The sequence below is a fragment of the Rhinoderma darwinii genome, chromosome 5, assembly GCF_050947455.1.
Source record: "Rhinoderma darwinii isolate aRhiDar2 chromosome 5, aRhiDar2.hap1, whole genome shotgun sequence".
Taxonomy (NCBI): domain Eukaryota; kingdom Metazoa; phylum Chordata; class Amphibia; order Anura; family Rhinodermatidae; genus Rhinoderma; species Rhinoderma darwinii.
The window spans coordinates 55,856,980-55,876,855 of NC_134691.1; the positions used below are offsets into that span (position 1 = coordinate 55,856,980).

The 19,876-nt window shown below is 42.2% G+C and overlaps 1 protein-coding gene across 2 annotated transcripts in view; it reads left to right on the plus strand.

The window, feature by feature from the left end:
* Nucleotides 1–1,526: 1,526 nt before the first annotated feature.
* Nucleotides 1,527–19,876, plus strand: part of NBN (nibrin) — a 64,366-nt gene continuing 46,016 nt past the window's right edge. The window contains exons 1-4 of one of the 2 annotated variants that reach the window (XM_075826023.1): nucleotides 1,527–1,609; nucleotides 6,639–6,772; nucleotides 7,233–7,381; nucleotides 12,230–12,389. In XM_075826023.1, coding sequence (XP_075682138.1) covers nucleotides 1,579–1,609; nucleotides 6,639–6,772; nucleotides 7,233–7,381; nucleotides 12,230–12,389 — 474 coding nt within the window. In that variant the 5' untranslated portion in view covers nucleotides 1,527–1,578. Of the gene's footprint in view, nucleotides 1,610–1,689; nucleotides 1,756–6,638; nucleotides 6,773–7,232; nucleotides 7,382–12,229; nucleotides 12,390–19,876 lie in introns of those variants that run through there. The other variant, XM_075826024.1, reaches the window with a different exon arrangement.

Genomic DNA, 19,876 nt, shown 5'->3' on the forward strand with positions numbered 1-19,876 from the left:
CTACAGCCCTAGATAAATACCTTAAGGGGTCTAGTTTTCTAAATGGGGTCGTTTATGGGGAGTTTCTATCGTTCTGGTAGTTCAAAACCTCTCCAAATGTACATTGGGGCCTAAAACATTTTCAAGCAAAAATGAGACTTGAATGCCTCCGGTTGCTCCCTTCCTTTCGGGCCCTGCCGTGTGTCCAGGCAACGCATTAGGGTCACAATGTGGGCATTTTTGAAAACAGGAGAAACAGGGTGATAGATTTTGGGGTGTGTTTCTTCATTCTGATGGTCGCTTTACAAAGAAATTGGTCTTCAAAGTGATACTTTTATATAAAAAGTGTTTTTTTTTTAATTTCACCTGCTATACATTAAATTTAGCAAAAAACTGTGGGGTCAAAATACTCACTACACCCCTAGATAAATACCTTAAGGTGTCTAGTTTTCTAAATGGGGTCGTTTATGGGGAGTTTCTATCGTTCTGGTAGTTCAAAACCTCTCCAAATGTACTGTGGGGCCTAAAACATTTTCAAGCAAAAATGAGACCTGAATGCCTCCGGTTGCTCCCTTCCTTTCGGGCCCTGCCGTGTATCCAGGCAATGCATTAGAGTCACAATGTGGGCATTTTTGAAAACAGGAGAAACAGGGTGATAGATTTTGGGGTGTGTTTCTTCATTCTCATGGTCGCTTTACAAAGAAATCGGTCTTCAAAGTGATAATTTTATGAAAAAAGTGAAATTATATTTTTTTACGCCTGCTTTGCATGAATTCTTACAAAAAAACTGTGGGGTCAAAATACTTACAACACCCCTTAATAAATACCTTAAGGGGTGTAGTTTTCAAAATGGTGTCATTTGTGGGGGTTTCCACCATTCTGACACCTACGAGCCTCTGAAAACCTGGCTTGGTGCAGGAAAACAAAATGTACTTCAAAATGTATAAAATCATTACTAAACTTGCTCAAAAAAAATATTTTTTTTCAAAAGTGCTGCCAAAATAGAGTAAAGCGATGGAAATATATATTTAATAAAAAAAATTGTACAGTATGTATGTACATAAGTGACATATTGCCGTTAAAAATAGGGAAAAATGATAATTTTTAAAAAATTTCTTCAATTTTTCTATTTTTTCATTAATTTCCGCAAATCGTATCAGTCTACTTTTACCACTAAAATAAAGTACAACATGTGACGAAAAAACAATGTCAGAATTACTTGGATATTCAAAACTTTCGCACAGTTATTCTCTGATAAAGTCAGACATACCAGATTTAACAAATCTGGCTTGGTCATTAAGGTCTTTTCAGGCCCGGTCATTAAGGGGTTAATGCCCAAAATAGGCCGGTTCTTAAGAGGTTAAAAATTAGGTAAGAAAGGTGCAGTGTTGTGAAGAATTTAGTCTTGCAAGTGAGGTATTGTGTATTCACTGACAAATAACATCTAGCGCTCTCCTCAGCAACAAACTGTCCTGTAATTTACACCTATGACCACTTGATGGCGCTTATGTAACACGCTTATGGGGCTATGGGAGCGTACAGTAGACAGAGCGGGAATGCGTGACGTCATGACAGTGCGACTGTGTATACAGAAGAGCAATGTGGAGACTGGAGAGGGAGAGTGCGGGAGGTAATAACTGCGGGGCGCCAGTCCTATATACAGTGCATGGCGGCACCGCTTAATTACATGTCATGTGTGTACCGTGCATTGCGGCACCGCTGAACTACATGTCGTGTGTGTACCGTGCATTGCGGCACCGCTGTACTACATGTCATGTGTGTACCGTGCATTGCGGCACCGTCGAGCTACATGATTGTGTCTTGTGTATACCCACAGCAGCTGTGTGTGTTATCAGTTAACCCTTTAGTGACCAGCCTATTTTGGGCATTAAAGAAGTTGTCCATGACTGGACAACTGATGACCTATGCACTAGATAGGTCATCAGTATATGATCTGTGGGGTTCTGACGCCTGGACCCCGCACCAATCGGCTGCCCCGGCTGCCGCTGGTTAAGGATCAGTTGTCTGGTCGTGGACAATGCCTTCAATGACAGCGGTTTTTTTTGTCACTTCTTTTTTATCGTCGCATTTCAGGTCTTAACGTTTTTATTTTTTTGTTGACATAGCTGTGTTAGGGCAATTTTATTTTTTTTAGGGATGATTTGTATTTATAATGGCACCATTTTGAGGTACATGTAAATTATTACATAAACTTTTACTAACTTTTTTCATCGGGTAATGAAAGAACCGTCAGTTTCACCATTACTCTTTGTGTCTTGATTTTACGCCGTCTACTTGTGGTATAAAAGATATAAATCAACTCTGCGGGTCGTTACTGTTACAATAGCAAATTTATAATTTTTTTTATGTTTTGCTGCTACTGCACAATAAAAACACTTTTCGGGAAAAAAAATGATTGTGTTTTTGTCGGCATATTCTAAGAGACATAATCTATTTTATTTTTCCGCCGACGTAACTGACTGAGGACTTCTCTTTTGCGGAACGTCTTGTGGTTTGTATTGGTTCTATTTTGGGTTACAGACGACTTTCTGATCGCTTCTTATTGCGTTTTTTGGAATGCAGGGTGAACATTTTTGATAATTATGTTTAGTTTCTGGTTATGTGGGGACCGAAAATCCTTATCAGTGTAGTCCCTGCAGTATATGAGTACACTCGCTAATATACATTCCGGTCCACGGTCGTGCGGAGTCTGAGATTTTCTTAGTTTATAGCGCTGCCGGAGGACCGGAGTCTAGTTGCACAGCCTTCTTTGATGATGATACGACTCTTCGTCATGTGACCGGTCCCGCTGTACTCTATGCACAAGCCGCAGCAGTATACAGCGATTACATAGAGTACCGTGTGGCCGGTCACATGACGAAGAGTCGTATCGTCATCAAAGACTGTGCAACTAGACTCCGGTCCACCGGCAGCGCTATACAAATCCATGAAAATCTCAGACTTTGAACGACGGGGGAACGGAATGTATATTAGCGAGTGTACTCACATACTGCAGGGAGTAAACTGTTAATATTTTTGGGTTTCCATATAACCCCTTTAAAGCCTATGTAAAAGGCTTCAAAAGGTTGTTTGTTTGTTTTTTTGCTAAATCTATTAGAGTGTTGTGCAACTTTGTAATTTATCTTTAGTAAAAAAATGTTTTTACTTTTTCAGATACAGCTTCTATGTATCTTGGATACATAGAAGCTGTATAGTGCCCTGAAACCTGAATCTGTCAGGTCAGTGGTACTGACGACTTTAGTGACAGCAGTTCTCCGACATGCAGGATCCAGTTGTTTTCGATCACATTGAAGTTATGAACGGCTTATGTCATTACTGCAGCTCTGCTCCTATTCACTTGCTGCACTGCCGCATATACAGTGGTCAGAGCCTTCTGCTTCCAGCGCCAGGAGGCAGCTGGAACAACTGGTTGGTGCGGGGTCCGGGTGTACTGGGATAGGTCATCAGTATAAAAAACAAACCCCAACCTGGGCAACCCGTTTAACCCCTTTCCGCACCTTGACGTAACTGCACGTCAAGATGTGCAGCAACTTTGCGCACCTCGACGTGCAGTTACGTCTGTACTTTGACAGTTAGCCGCCGCGCGGCGCTACACCGCAGCAGTGGTTAACTGCAGGGTGTCTGCCCTGCATTCTCTGTTTCCAATCAGCGGCCCATCACGGGGGCTGGTGATGGTACCCATGGCAAACGGACGCCAGACAATGGCTTCCGGGCTGCCATGTACAGAAGCCTATGAGGACCAGCTGGAGGGGTAGTTACAGCAGAGCAAAGCGTAATCTCATTGTAACCTGTGATCTACAGCGTAATCTCGCGAGATTACACTTGCTCAGCTGTAACTACCGCAGAAACAGTAACAAAGTGCAGGGATTGTGAATAGACATCCCGTGGAATGTCTATTCACTGTCTAAACACTTCAGTATTGTTAATGTGTTAGTATAAGACAGCACATAAGGATCTAGCAGGATCCCTATGCACTGTAAATGAATGGAGAGGAGTGCAGGATGCTGATTGGTCACTGATTGGTCAGCGTCATACACTCCCCTGTACAACGCCCACTTGGTCTAAAGTAAAAACACACCCACTTGGGCATTAAGCAACTCATTAGCATAAATCTAAAATCGCTAATAAAGTGGTGAAAATAGATATATTTTTTTTAAAGTCACCTACATTACAGCGCCGATCACCTTATGTAGGAGATAGGCCACTTAATGTGGTGACAGAGCCTCTTTAAAGTCCAAGAGAGAACCCTTTTCCCAATTTTTTCAATAAAACAATGTAAAAAATACACAAAATTGGTATCGCTGCGTCCGTAAAAGTCAGAACTATTACAATATACCATTATTTAACTCACACGGTGAACGCTGTAAATAATAAAGAATTTAAACCGCCAAAATTGCTGTTTTTTGGTCACCTCAGCTCTAAAAAAAAATGTTAATAAAAAGTTGTACGTAACAAAAAATGGTACCAATAAAAACTACAGTAGGTCCCGCAAGAAATGAGTCCTCACCACTTTATTGACGGAAAAAGAAAAACGTTATGGCTCTTGGAATGCGGGGAGTGAAAAAACGAAAATAAAAAAGCAAAAAATGGATCAGTCCATAAAGGGTTAATTTATTTCTAATAACCATTTATGACCACATGTGGGGTATAGCCGTACTCGGGAGAAATTGCTTTACAAATGTTGGGCGGCTTTTTCCTCCTTTATCCTTTGTGAAAATTAAAAAATTCAACATTTTAGTGGAAATAATGTTGATATTAATTTTCACCGCCTAATTGTGATAAATTCTGAAAAAGACCTGTGGGGTCTAAATGCTAACTACACCCTTAGATAGATTCCTTAAATGGTGTAGTTTCCCAAATGGGGTCACTTTTGGGGTATTTTCACTGCTTTGGTCTCTCAGGGGCTTTGTAAATGCGACATGGCACCCAAAAACTATTCCAGCTAAATCTTCACTCCAAAAGCCAAATAGCGCTCCTTTACTTCTAAGCTCCGCTGGGGGTTCAAACTGCAGTCTATTAACACATATGGGGTGTATCCGTAATCGGGAGAAATTGCTTTACAAATGCTGGGGTGTTATTTCTCCTTTATTCCTTGAAAAAATTAAAATTTTCTATATTTTTTTCAGAAAAAAAGTAGATTCTCATTTTCACAGACTAATTCAAATACATTTAGCATAAAAACTGTGGGGTCAAAATGCTAACTATACCCCTAGATAAATTCATTGAGGGGTGTAGTTTTTAAAATGGGGTCACTTTTGGGTGGTTTACACGGTTTTCGTCCCTCCAGTTCATTGCAAACGCGACACGGCACTGAAAACGAATCCAGCAAAATCAGCGCTCCAAAATCCAAATGGTGCTCCTTCCCTTCTGAGCCCTGCTGTGGGTCCAAACAGCAGTTTATTACCACATATGGGGCATTGCCGTAATCGGGAGAAATTGCTTTACAAATGCTGGGGTGTTATTTCTCCTTTATTCCTTGTGAAAATTAAAAATTTCTATATTTTTTCAGAAAAAAAGTAGATTTTCATCTTCACAGACTAATTTAAATACGTTTAGCATAAAAACCGTGGGGTCAAAATTCTACCTATACCCCTAGATAAATTCATTGAGGGGGTGTAGTTTCCAAAATGGGGTCACTTTTTGTTACATTTTTTATTTTATTTTTTAACTGTCTTGGCACCACAAGACCTCTTCAAACCTGACATGGTGTCTAAAATATATTTAAAAAAAAAAATTGAGGCCCCAAAATCCTCTAGGTGCTCCTTTGCTTCTAAGGCCGGTGCTTCAGTCCATTACCACACTAGGGCCAAATGTGGGATATTTCTAAAAACTGCACAAACTGGGCGATATATATATATTGCGTTGCATTTCTCATGTAAAACCTGTGTTACAGAAAAAACTATTACAAACGAATTTTGGCAAAAAGAAATCAAATTTGTAAATGTCACCTCTACTTTGCTTTAATTCCTGAGAAATGCATCAAGGGTTAAAACACTTTCTGAATGCTGTTTTGAATATGCTTTGAGGGGTGCAGTTTTCAAAATGGGGTGATTTATGGAGTCTCTCTAATATATAAGGCCCTCAAAGCCGCTTCAGATCTGAACTGGTCCCTGAAAAAATGGGCATTTGAAATTTTCTTGAAAATATGAGAAATTGCTGCTAAAGTTCTAAGCCTTGTAACGTCCTAGAAAAATAAAAGAATGTTCAAAAAACTATGTAAACATATGGAATATATGAAATAGTATCTATTTTGTGTGATATTAACGGCCGTCTTACAAGCAGATACATTTAATTTTAGAAAAATGCTAATTTTTTCACATTTTCGGTGTTTTCACACATAAATATTCAATTTATCGACCAAATATTTTGTACTAACATAAAGTACAATATGTCACAGGAAAACAAAATCAGAATCACTTGGATAGGTAAAAGCATTCCCAAGTTATTACTACATCACGTAACAAATGTCAGTATTGAGAAAATCAGCTTCATCCTCAAGGACAAAACAGGCGCAGTCCTGAAGGGGTTAAGGAAAGTAGTAACAAATCCCAGTTTTTCTAGTAGTTATAGCATCTGTTTCCTTTATTTTCCTATATCCGTTTTTTTTTAACAGTAATTTGTTCTCTTTACATTACAAGGACTGACCTATCACTTTCTCATCGGCAATGACTACGTTGTGGGGCGCAGGAACTGTACAATATTAATTGCAGATGATCCGTCCGTTAGTAGAGCTCACGCTACATTTTCTGTCAGCCACTCTCTCGCCACTCTGGTAAGTTTCCATTTGATGATTACAGAAGTTTACAATTGTGTTCTCATCTACCATAACATCTCCTGTCCCTCGCTAACTCCACACCTCCCCTAATAATCCCCTATAATCAAGCACACTCAGTCAGTTCTGGGTGTGTTCATATGCAGTGCCCCCACCACTAGTGGTTGACCCCTGGCTGCTGTCTATCTGCATACGGCAGCCTGTCAATCGCTGCTGAGAAGGGCGGCGTCCGCTGTATTCTTTCATCGCTTCTATTAGCCAAACGGCACAATATTTATTTTTGCCGTTTTGGCTAATAGGAGGACGGACCTGGATACCTAGAGTATCATGTTCAGCCGGCAGATCTGCTTTAAATGGTGGCATGGATAATGAGGCAAGATGGTACATTCCTGATCTGTATAGCAGTAGAGAATATATATATATATATATATAGTATAATCTTATTTGTTTCTTCTTTCAGGGTCAACCAGACATAATCCCTATTCTAACGCTTAAAGACTCCTCGAAATATGGCACTTTCATTAACCAAGAACAGATGAAGATTGGCAGTTCTACAAACCTAAAATCTGCAGACAAGATCACATTTGGTGTTTATAGCAGCAAGTTCAGGTAAGCGCTTCTTTGTTGCTGGACCATTATAAATGATTGTAAAATCAGCTATTGGACTTGTGCTTTTATATTGGGGGAGGGGCTGAAAAATGTAAGGCTTTATTTCACGTGTATTGGCGATCTGTATTCGTACTGCATTGAAGAGCTGCTAATTGAGGAACCGATGTTAGTCAGTGGAGCTGTTCATATGGACTTATTCAAATAAATACAAATATTTCTATATGTAGTCTTCATTGCAAAATACGAATTTTATGTATTCTGGGAGTTTTCTCCATGTAGACGACGGTGTAGTGTGAAAGCGGACCAACTTGTATATGATCCATATTCGTATTTACATTGTTGGGGAAAAAAGAAAGGACAATACAAATGAAAATATGGATGCTCTTTAACCCCTTCCCGACAGAGCCTTATGTTTCAAATCTGAGGTGTCCCTTTATGTGGTAATAACTCCGGAATGCTTTTACTTATCCAAGCGATTCTGAGATTGTTTTCTCGTGACACATTGCACTTTGTTACTCCAAAACACCAAAATGTAGCAAAAATTGCGAATATTTGCATTTTTCTCAATTTAAATGTATCTGCTTGTAAGACAAAGTTACACCACACAAAATTGTTGCTAATTAACACCCCCCATTTGTCTACTTTAGAATGGCATCGTTTTTTGAACATCCTTTTATTTTTCTAGGACGTTACAAGGCTTTGAACTTTAGCAGCAATTTCTCACATTTTCAAGAAAATTTCAAAAGGCCATTTTTTTCAGGGACCAGTTCAGTTCTGAAGTGGCTTTGAGGTGCCCATACAATACAAACCCACACAAATCACCCCACTTTAGAAACTGAACCCCTCAAAGTATTCAAAACAGGATTTAGAAAGGGTGTTTTTTTTTAACCCTTTAGGCGTTTCACAGGAATTAAAGAAATGTAGGGGTGACATTTTAAAATTTTTTTTTTTTTTTTTTTTGGGAAATTACAACCCACAAAGAATTAATCTAGAGGTGTAGTGAGCATTTTGACTCCACAGATGTTTCATAGATTTTATTGGAATTTGGACATGAAAATAATGTCGTTTTAGCTAAACAAAACAAAACAATTTCCACAACGAATAAAGAAGAAAAAGCCTCCAAACAATTGTAAAGCAACTTCTCCAGAGTACGTAAATACCCCATATGTGGTCATAAACTGTTGTTTAGGCACACGGCAGGGCTCAGAAGGAAAGGAGCGCCATTTGGCTTTTGGAGTGCAGATTTTGCTGGATTGGTTTCCGGTCGCTATGTCGCATTTGCGAAGCTCATGTGGGACCAAAACAGTGGAAACCCCCCAGAAGTGAATCCATTTTGGAAACTACACCCCTCAAGGTATTTACCTAGGGGTGTAGTTGTAGTGAGCATGTTAAGCCCGCGTATGTTTTCCAAAAATAATTGTGCACTCGATGTTGCAGAGTGAAAATGGGATTTTATCCATAGATATGCCAATATGTGGTGCCCAGCTTGTGCCACCATAACAAGACCGCTCTCTAATTGGTTATACTGTGATTCACGGTTTTAGAAACACCCTACATGTGGCCCTAAACTTTTGCCTGGACGACCGCCAGGGCTCAGGAGTGAAAGAGTACTCAATTGAGGTTAATTTGGCGACTTACGAAGTATTGGTTCACAATTGCAGGGGCTCTGATGTGAAATAATAAAAGAAACCCCTGAGAAGTGACACCATTTTGGAAACTCCACCCCTCTGCATTTATTAGCGGTGTAGTGAGCATTTTCACACCACAGGTCTTTTCCATAAATGATTGCGCTGCGGATAAAGCAAAGTAAAAATTTTAATTTTTCCCTAGATATGCCATTTCAGTGGCAAATATGTTGTGCCCAGCTTGTGCCACTCGAGACACACACCCACAAATATTATTAAAATGGCTCTCCCTGGTTTGGCGATGCCATATATGTAGAAGTAAGCTGCTGTTTGGGCACGCTGTAGGGTTCAGAAGGGAGGGAGCGCCATTTGGGTTTTGAAGCACAGATTTTGACTGGTAGTAGTTTTGTTTGGAGTTTTACAGGTATTTCCGTTTATAATGTGGGGGCACATGTAAGCTGTGCGGAGTACGTCAGGTGGTATATTAATTGGGTTAAAAAAAAAAAACAATAAAATAATCCATAGATGTGTGTTACGCTGTGATCGATCCTTTCTACACAGGCCGGTGTCGCACTGATAAATGATGTCCTTCCTTATCCCCCTTTTGGTCCACACTCTTCACCTTTGCAGTTTGGGGAATTTTGCTGGGAAGTGTTGCCCTGGTATAATACTGGCTCCCTCGCTTCCAGCGGATATGTTTAGGCCTTCCCTTCCTGGTTCCCTAATTTTAGGGCCTTGATAAATCGCCTGTTGAAACAGAAGAAACGTTCCCCACGGGCCGGTACAACGGCATATTTTTCTTTCCTGACTTATTGGAGCCTTAACTAATTTTATTTTTTCATAGACGTAGTGGTATAAGGGCTGTTTTTTTTTTTACAGGACGAGCTGTAGTTTATTGGTACCATTTTGGGGTACATGCAACTTTTTGATCACTTTTTATCCTACTTTTTTGGGAGTCAATGTGACCAAAAAACAGCAGTTCCGGCATAGTTTTTTAGTTTTATTTATACTGCATTCACCATGATTTACAAATTACATGTTACATTTATTCTGCGGGTCAGTACGATTCCGGCGATACCAAATTTATAGCGCTTTGTTATGTTTTACAACTTTTTGCACAATAAAATTACGTTTGTAAAAAGAATGTATTTTTCTGTCGGAATGTTCTGGCAGCCATAACTTTTTCGTTTTTTAGTTGATGGAGCTGTGTGAGGGCTTTTTTTTGCGAGATGAGCTGTAGTGTTTATAGTTATCATTTTTGGATTCATGCAACTTTTTGATCACTTTTTGATCTAATTTTTGGAAGCCGAAGTGACCAAAAAACAGCAATTCTGCCATTGTTTTTTAGTTTTTCTTTTACGGCGTTCACTGCGTATCATAAATAACGTAATTTTTTATAGTACGCGGCAATACTAAATATGTATATATAATATATGACGTGTGTGTATATATACACGGATGTCGGGAAGGGGTTAATGCTTCATTCAGATGACTGTAATGTATAGTCAGTACATTGATGCCAGGGTTTTATTTAGGAAAGGTTTACCTGATTTATCCTGACCAGATCCAATCCAATTCTCTGCACTAAATACTTGGCTCTTGTATGAAGCTTTATTACAGCCCTCTGAATGTGGTTTAAATGGACAAATTATGTGTGAAGTTACTGCTACTAGGTGTCTCCCTACACTGCCTGCCTATACAAGTCTATGGACAGGGGAGGGGGCGCAGAAGGAGGGAGCCGAGTGATCGAGAGAGAGACAGAGAGACGCTGCCTACAGAAGTCCATGGAGAGGGGAGGAGTGAGCAGAGAGAGAGAAACACACAGATGTGATCGTAAGATTTCTATGTCACCCCAGTGCTGGATTCCCAGTTACACTGCTCATTACTGCTGTATAATGTACCCCATGTTGCTGCGGCTCCTATATATGTAGTAGATAAAGCGGGAGTCTCCTCTCTTTGTACATTAGACATGATAGCCGTTAGGCTTCGCCCACTAGCTCAGAGACAACTAAAAATTTGAGAGAGAGCCTTGCAGAGGGAAAAACTGCTAATGCAGTATACAAGTCATATTATGGCCAGAAATAGTGTTAATGTACACACATATGACCGCTTATTCTGAAAAGTCAGGTACGCTTTAAGGCCTCAGTCACACTTTCATGTAATAGTTGTATGTGCAGAATACAGAGCCGATGTTATTCTGTGATTTACACCTATACTTTTCTGCACAGACATTTTCCCTGCGGACACATTTTTCACTATTCAGCCTGTTCCATGTGTAATGCTTCTAGAAGGGAATATGGTACATTATACAACACCCATAAGGAATAGTACTTGCCACATTATGGTTCTATATTGCGCAACGTAGTGTGGATGGAAATTTCTAAATGTGAGCGAGGCCTAGTAGACATTGTAAAATGCATACACTAAGGGGAGAATGGGAGCCGCTCTTCAATACCCTCCCCTCTATATCCATAATAGTGTATGTTGTCTTCATGAGATAACACCATAATGGAAATCTCCGCTTTTGTACAACATACTTATTAACACAACCCTGCCTGAACTGTGGAATATTTTTGCTTTACTGTATTGCTTTTTAATTCTATAATGTTGTATTCTCTGTTCAAACAGAAAGCTAAATGAAAAAATCTGATGGGAATCCTGATACCAGAGAGCAGTGCATTGTGGGAGCTGAAATGGTAGTTAGGCTGGCGTCACATAACTGTAATACAGGCGCGTCTTTACGCTCCATACCATGGTCGCAAATCCCAGCCCAACCACGGGTTTAATGACCCGAACTAACAGCATGATAGGGACATATGATGCTGTTCAGGTCATTAGACCCACGGTGTAGCCGGGAATTGCGCTTCTGTGAAACCGTCCCTAACCAGTCAGAGCTAAGCTGCGAGGTCACATGACCTCATATAGATTTCTAGAAAGAAAAAGAAGAGTTTGTACTTTCACTGTTCGTTTGAATGACAAAGTAAATGTCTCAGCTCAAAATCCGTACAAGATAATTCAAGGACAGTATTTACGAAGTGTAACTGGGAAACAATGGTCAAAAGTGGAGTATCCTATTAAACATGGACACATACCTGCACTATGCAGCACATTGGCCTCTGCTATATTCCCTCTGGAAGCGGATAGTCACTCATTCGTGGACGTTCGGCCTTGGAGTGTATTATGTCGTTTGTGTGATGTTGTTCCCGTTCTTGTCTCCCGCCAGGGTAATATATGAGCCCCTCGTGGCTTGTTCCTCTTGTCTAAATGGCTCAGAGAAGAATTCTTTAACACAATCACTGCTGATGTTAGGAGGCCACGCTGTGAATAACTGGACAGAGAAATGCACTCACCTGGTTATGACTTCTGTTACAGTCACCATCAAGGTAAGTGCAGTCAGTGGGGGAGATTTACGCGCCAGCATTCAAGCTCAAATTGCGCTGCTAAAGTGGAGTTCATGCGATGTACCAGATTGATTGTGTGTTAGACTTTTTACACATCCCTCAACAGTTTTAATAAAGGAATGTGTCAAAGGGGAGTCATAAAATGTGCTAAATTTATTAAAGGTGTGCACTATTTTTTTTTCTGCGCAAAATACATATGTAAAGTACAGCAGCAGTGTTACGTAAGGGAAGTAAAAATGTCTTTGGCTCTGTTCACAACTTCACTAGCTTTTCCATAATTGTGTTCTGTTAGAGGAATGGAAAAACGGAAGCGCCAGATCCATCGCATGACGGAAACCATAGGAGACCGGCCGAACCCATTGATTTTAATGGGTTTCTGCGCTGCATATTGCACTGTTCTTTCCAGCAAACATCATGGAATCTGTGAAGAAGGCTCCCAACGGAGTCTCCGATGCAGATGTGAACAGAACATATGTCTATGGCCACCTTTTTGGTGTTTTATTTATATATATATATATAGTCCTTCTCAATGAGTTGAATACATTTTTTGATGATATTCTATTTCAGTAATTCAATTCAAAAAGTGAAACTCATATATTATATAGATTCATTACACACAGAGGGATCTATTTCCAGCATTTTTTTCTTTTAATGTTGATGATTATGGGAACAGCTAATGAAAACCCAAACTTTAGTGTCTCAGAAAGTTGGAATATTATATAAGCTCAAGTTAAAAAATAATTTTTAATACTTTTCAGTAGGCCAATACTTCTGTATGTCCAGTATATGCCCTCAATACTTGGCCGTGCTCCTTTTACATGAATTACTGCATCAATGCGGCGTGGCATGGAGGCGAACAGCCTGTGGCACTGCTGAAGTGTTATGGGAGTCCAGGTTGCTTTGATAGCGGCCTTCAGCTCGTCTGCATTGTTGGGTTTGGTGTCTCATCTTCCTCTTGACAATACCCTATAGATTCTCTATGGGGTTTAGATCAGGCGAGTTTGCTGTACAATCAAGCGCAGTGATACTGTAGTTATTACACCAGGTATTGGTACTTTTGGCAGTGCGGGCAGGTGCCGAGTCCTGCTGGAAAATGAAATCAGCATCTCCATAAGCTTGTCAGCAGAGGGAAGCATGAAGTGCTCTAAAATGTCCTTGTAGACGCTGCGCTGACTCTGGACTTGATATAACACAGTGGACCAACACCAGCAGTTGACATGGCCCCCAAACCATCACTGACTGGAAACTTCACACTGGACCCCAAGCAACTTGGATTGCTTCCTCTCCGCTCTTCCTCCAGACTCTGGGACCGAGATTTCCAAATGAAATGCAAAATTTACTTTCATCTGAAAACCGGACTTTGGACCACTGAGCAGCAATGTTGGTCCACTGTGTTATACCAACATTCATTATAATATATATTTTTGAGTTGGTCACAAATAAGATCAACAATAGTGCAGATAAATAACGGAAAGTCCTGCAAACATTAGTTTTATGTAAATAAAATATCATTGTGTTTCAATTTCACTTTCTTTAGAATCTCTGTTTGCTGTCAGTGAATAAGAAACCTTGTTTACATTCAGGAACTGAAAACGTAGACCGACCTAATTCTTCTCATATCTGAGAATTTGTATCTAGTCTAAGACATTCTTTTGTACACTAAAGACACCAGCAGCGCAGATTTCTCCCCTGTCCTGGTAGTTTGCTACAATCAATCAGTGTAGTTACAATGTGTCAGCCTGTAGTAGTCTAGACCAGGGTTCTCAAGCACGCGGGCCGCATGCGGCCCCTGGGGCTGACATCTGCGGCCCACGGGACACAGAGCCGCTAGTATCGGCTCTGCTCCGAGCCTCTGGAATTCCCTGACATCGCTGCCCATATATGGACAGTGTGTCAGGGTCTTCCCCAGAGCGGAGTCCCGGGCAGAGCGTTCGTATCGGCTCTGCTCCGGGACGCTGCGGAATTCCCTGACATAGCTGCCCATATATGGACAGTGTGTCAGGGTCTTCCCCAGAGCGGAGTCCCGGGCAGAGCGCTAGTACAGGCTCTGCTCCGGGACTCTGTGGAATTCCCTGACATCGCTGCCCATATATGGACAGTGTGTCAGGGTCTTCCCCAGAGCGGAGTCCCGGGCAGAGCGTTAGTATCGGCTCTGCTCCAGGACGCTCCGGAATTCCCTGACATAGCTGCCCATATATGGACAGTGTGTCAGGGTCTTCCCCAGAGCAGAGTCCCGGGCAGAGCGCTAGTATCGGCTCTGCTCCGGGACGCTGCGGAATTCCCTGACATAGCTGCCCATATATGGACAGTGTGTCAGGGTCTTCCCCAGAGCGGAGTCCCGGGCAGAGCGCTATTATCGGCTCTGCTCCGGGACTCTGGGGAAGCCTCTGACATCGCTGTCCATACATCGACAATGATGTCAGGGGCTTCCCCGGAGCAGGAGTCCCAGTGATGTCAGGAGCACAGCTGGAGTCACAGGAAGAGCCTACCCGGGACTCAAGCTCTGGGGTTGCCCCTGACATCTCTGTCCATATATGGACAGTGATGTCAGGAGCAGAGCTGGAATCCCAGGCAGAGTGCCAGAAGCGGCTCTGCTCCGGGACTCCAGCTCTGGGCAAGCCCCTGACATCACTGTGGTAGCATCTGCGGAGGGCACTGTGGCAGCATCAGCGGAGGGCACTGTGGCAGCATCAGCGGAGGGCACTGTGGCAGCATCAGCGGAGGGCACTGTGGCAGCATCAGCAGAGGGCACTGTGGCAGCATCAGCAGAGGGCACTGTGGCAGCATCAGCAGAGGGCACTGTGGCAGCATCAGCAGAGGGCACTGTGGCAGCATCAGCAGAGGGCACTGTGGCAGCATCAGCAGAGGGCACTGTGGCAGCATCAGCAGAGGGCACTGTGGCAGCATCAGCAGAGGGCACTGTGGCAGCATCAGCAGAGGGCACTGTGGCAGCATCAGCAGAGGGCACTGTGGCAGCATCAGCAGAGGGCACTGTGGCAGCATCAGCAGAGGGCACTGTGGCAGCATCAGCAGAGGGCACTGTGGCAGCATCAGCAGAGGGCACTGTGGCAGCATCAGCAGAGGGCACTGTGGCAGCATCAGCAGAGGGCACTGTGGCAGCATCAGCAGAGGGCACTGTGGCAGCATCAGCAGAGGGCACTGGCAGCATCAGCAGAGGGCACTGCGGCAGCATCAACAGAGGGCACTGCGGCAGCATCAACAGAGGGCACTGCGGCAGCATCAACAGAGGGCACTGCGGCAGCATCTACAGAGGGCACTGCGGCAGCATCTACAGAGGGCACTGCGGCAGCATCTACAGAGGGCACTGCGGCAGCATGTACAGGACACTGTGGCATTATCTAGGGGTGTGTTACATTATCTACAGAGGGCACTGTGGCCTTATCTACAGAGGGCACTGTGGCCTTATCTAGGGGTGTGTTGCATTACAAAATGTGAAAGGGTCTGTTGACTTTCCGAATGCACTGTGGACTCTGGCAGCATCCACAGAGGGCACTGCGGCAGCATCCACAGAGGGCACTGCGGCACTATCTAAAAAGGGGCTGCCCAATCTTGACATGTTTGCTAACTGAGCCGCCGGACTGCATTTAGCGACACTTAAAATGGAAAGCTGGATTGTTGAAATAAGCACGTGGAGAAATATCTAAAATTTTAAACCTAGCGGTATTTTTATAGTAATGTAGTATTATTATGATAGTAATATAGTGTTATATTAGTTCAAATAACTAATTGATTAACAATAATTTTGGATTGTATCAAATTTGAAAGTAATGCGGCAAAAATGTAAACATTTTACTGCCTGGAATGAACGATTAAAATCAATTTTAATTAATATTCATTAAAATGGGCTCTTAAAGCCAAATATAACAGGCTCAATTATGAGGTCAGCAGCAGAGACATGGCCTATAAGGCAATAGGTAGCATTAAACCCTAGACCCGTCTCTCCTCTTCTTTTATACTCGCTGAGCCAAATTAATTGAATAATAGTTGCGCTGTACCACGCTACACATTGCGCTACACTGCGCTAGTCCGGCTCTTTAAGCCAAATATAACAAGCTTAGTTATGTGGTAGAGATTGGTTCAGAGTGCACTAAACCAGAGGAGGTGCACGAATAGGGTCCCAACCCAATCGTATTTAGAAAAAGTATTCGGCACACAATCGTTGGTTTTGAATTCTTTGATTTTTATAAAAATAAAAATCAAAGAATTCAAAACCAACGATTGTGTGCCGAATACCTTTTCTAAAAGCTTAGTTATGTGGTCAGCAGCAGAGACGGAGCCTCTTATGGTGATAGGTAGCATTCACCCTGTTTTATGCTTGCTGACACACACTCACTCAATCTTTATTGTGCTATACCGCGCTGAAAGTAATGCGGCCCGTCAAATTCCCATTTTTTCTATATGCGGCCCACTTACCTGGCCGAGTTTGAGACCCCTGGTCTAGACTGTTTAGTTTACATAAGATTTGCCTAGAGTGGATTCAATTGTTGCGACCTCTCAGCGGTATAGGTCTGTATGGGCTTTCCGGGGTCCGAGGTGCCGGACTATCAGAAATTCTGTACAATTGGAACTTTACATTAAACATACATACATGGACACATACAAACATACTGAATGTTACATTTCAGACAATATTCTCCCCTAGAAGTGCTGTTTTAAGTTCAGTCTGAGCTAATGCACCTAATACAGAAGAATTTTGCCCACAATATGGCACGATATTGCGTACCGTGTTACAGACTGACATGCATGTGGTTGGGTGCGATGTATAACTACAATCAGAGATGTCATGTGGAGCACAAATTAAATAAGAAACGGCTGATAGAATTTTAAACGACCTAGGCCTTATTCAGACGACGGTGTTCACTCCGTGATATTGGCAGTATTTCCCGGACCCACCACAGTTTAGGTACTGGGCTCCTAGCATCAAAGTTATCTATGGTGGGAGTCCCTGCCTCCCTGAACTGTGGTCGGTCTGGGAAATACAGCCGACACACAGTCCGTATGCCATGGACCGAACACGGCCGTCTGAATAAGACCTTAATAGAGGTAAAAGAAAAAACTCAGGTTTTGTTGTTTGTTTGTTTTTTTAATAAGAAAAATCCATGTGGCAACACAGGCATATTATTTACTGTTTTGCATAAATCTACAAGTTTGGACTTCCGTCAAAGCTCATTATTGTTACATGTTATTTGCCTACGGGCAGTTATATAATGAATGAACAATACCGCTCCTTTATATATTCATAAAAATGTTTGGGACATGAAAGTGAAAGGAGAAACCAATGGGAATAAACAAGCCTTCTATTACTGTCTATCTGCTCTGCATTTTATAGTCAAATAATTTTTTTATTATCATGTACGCCATAACATTCATTATCACAGGATTATCGCTGTGTGCCTTATTAGGGCCCAGGCAACCTACAGTGCATTCGGAAAGTCTTCAGACCCTTTCACTTTTTTCACATTTTGTTATGTTGAGGCCTTGTGCTAAAATAAAAATCAAGTTTGTCCCCATCATTCTGCACTCAATACCCCATAATGTCATTGTAGAACAGAATTTTAGAAATTTTTGCAAATTTATTAAAAAAACTCGCATTTCGCATGAACATAAGTGTTCCGACCCTTTGCTATGACACTTTACATTTTGCTCTGGGGGGGGCTCACGTTTCTCCAGATTATTTCTGAACTTTTTCTACACCTTGATTGGAGTCCACCTGTTGTAAATTCATTTGATTGGACATGATTTGGAAAGACACACCCCTGTCTATGTAAGTGTCACAGCTGACAATGCATATCAGAGCAAAAACCAAGCCATGAGGAGGAAAGAAATGCCTGTAGAGCTCAGAGACCGGATTTGTGTGGAGGCACAGATCTGGAGAAGGGTACAAAAAAAATTTCTGCTGCACTCAAAGTTCCCAAGAGTACAATGGCCTCCATAATTCTTAAATGAAAGAAGTTTGGAACAAGCAGGACTATATCTGGAGCCGGCCGCCCTATCAAACTAAGCGATTGAGGGAGAAGGGCCTTGGTAAGTGGGGTAACCAAGAACCCAATGGTCACTCTGGATGAGCTCCAAAGATCCTGTTTGCAGATGGAAGAAACTTCTAGAAGGTCAACCTTCACTGCAGCACTCCACCAATCTGGGCTTTATGGCAGAGTGGCCAGAATGAAGCCTCTCCTCAGTAAAAGGCACATGAAAGCCCGCCTGGAGTTTGCAAAAAAAAATGCACCTAAAGGACTCTGACTGTGAGAAACAAGAGTCAGTGCTCTGATAGAACCAGGATTGAACTTTTTGGCCTCAATTCTAAGTGTCGTGTCTGGAGGAAACCAGACACTACTCATCACCTGCCCAACACTACAGTGAAGCATGGTGGTGGCACCATCATTCTGTGGGGGTGTGTTTTAGCAGCTGGGACAAGGAGACTGGTCAGGGTTGAGGGAAAGATGAATTGAGCAAAGTACAGAGATATTCTTAATGAAAATCCAGAGTGCCATGGACCTCAGACTGAGCCGAAGGTTCACCTTCCAACAGAACAACGACCCTAAGCACACAGCCAAGACAACACAGGAGTGGCTGAGGGACAACTCTGTGAATGTCCCTGAATGGTCCAGCCTGAGCCCTAAGGGCTTATTCAGACGAACGGGATATACGTCCGTGCAACGCGTGTGATTTTCACGCACGTCGCACGGACCTATATTAGTCTATGGGGTCGTGCAGACAATTGCGTGATTTTTACGCAGCGTGAGTCCGCTGCAAAAAAGTCACGACATGTCTATTCATTGAGCGTATTTCGCGCATCACGCACCCATTGAAGCCAATGGGTGCGTGAAAATAACGCGCACCGCATGGAAGCACTTCCGTGGGACGAGCGTGATTCGCGCAACACTAGTGAAAAGGATGAATGAAAACGTGATTTTTTTTTATTTTAGCACAAGGCCTCAACATAACAAAACTTGTAAGAATTGAAAGGGTCTGAAGACTTTCTGAATGCATCGTATGTCAAAAGGTGAACCCTGGCAACGCAATAGTCCGTGCTTACGGTGTTTTAAGGGTTAAATGTCTGGGATCTTCTGCGGTAATGCAGGTGTCCGTCACCGTTTCCCTCTTGCTGCTGATCCCGTGGGCACAACTGTTTTGCCTGAGCAGTCACTAGAGCATACTTGAACCTAAATGCTGGAATGGGTTCACGGAACCATCTACAATTTTTTACTTACCGTAATTTCTTTGGAATTCACAATGGGTTATTTTTTTCCCCTGAGTTTTTTTAGTTTTTGGTAGTGCGTTGTTGCAGTAAAATATCAATAATCTGGCACCTTGCGGACTGCCGTGGTGCTGGATTATAAAACGTTCTTTCATACATGCATACAAACATATACATACTCAAAAACACAATCATACGCATGTTTACTTACCAGGTGATAAGGGGGTCCAAACTATAGAATGCCAAGTAT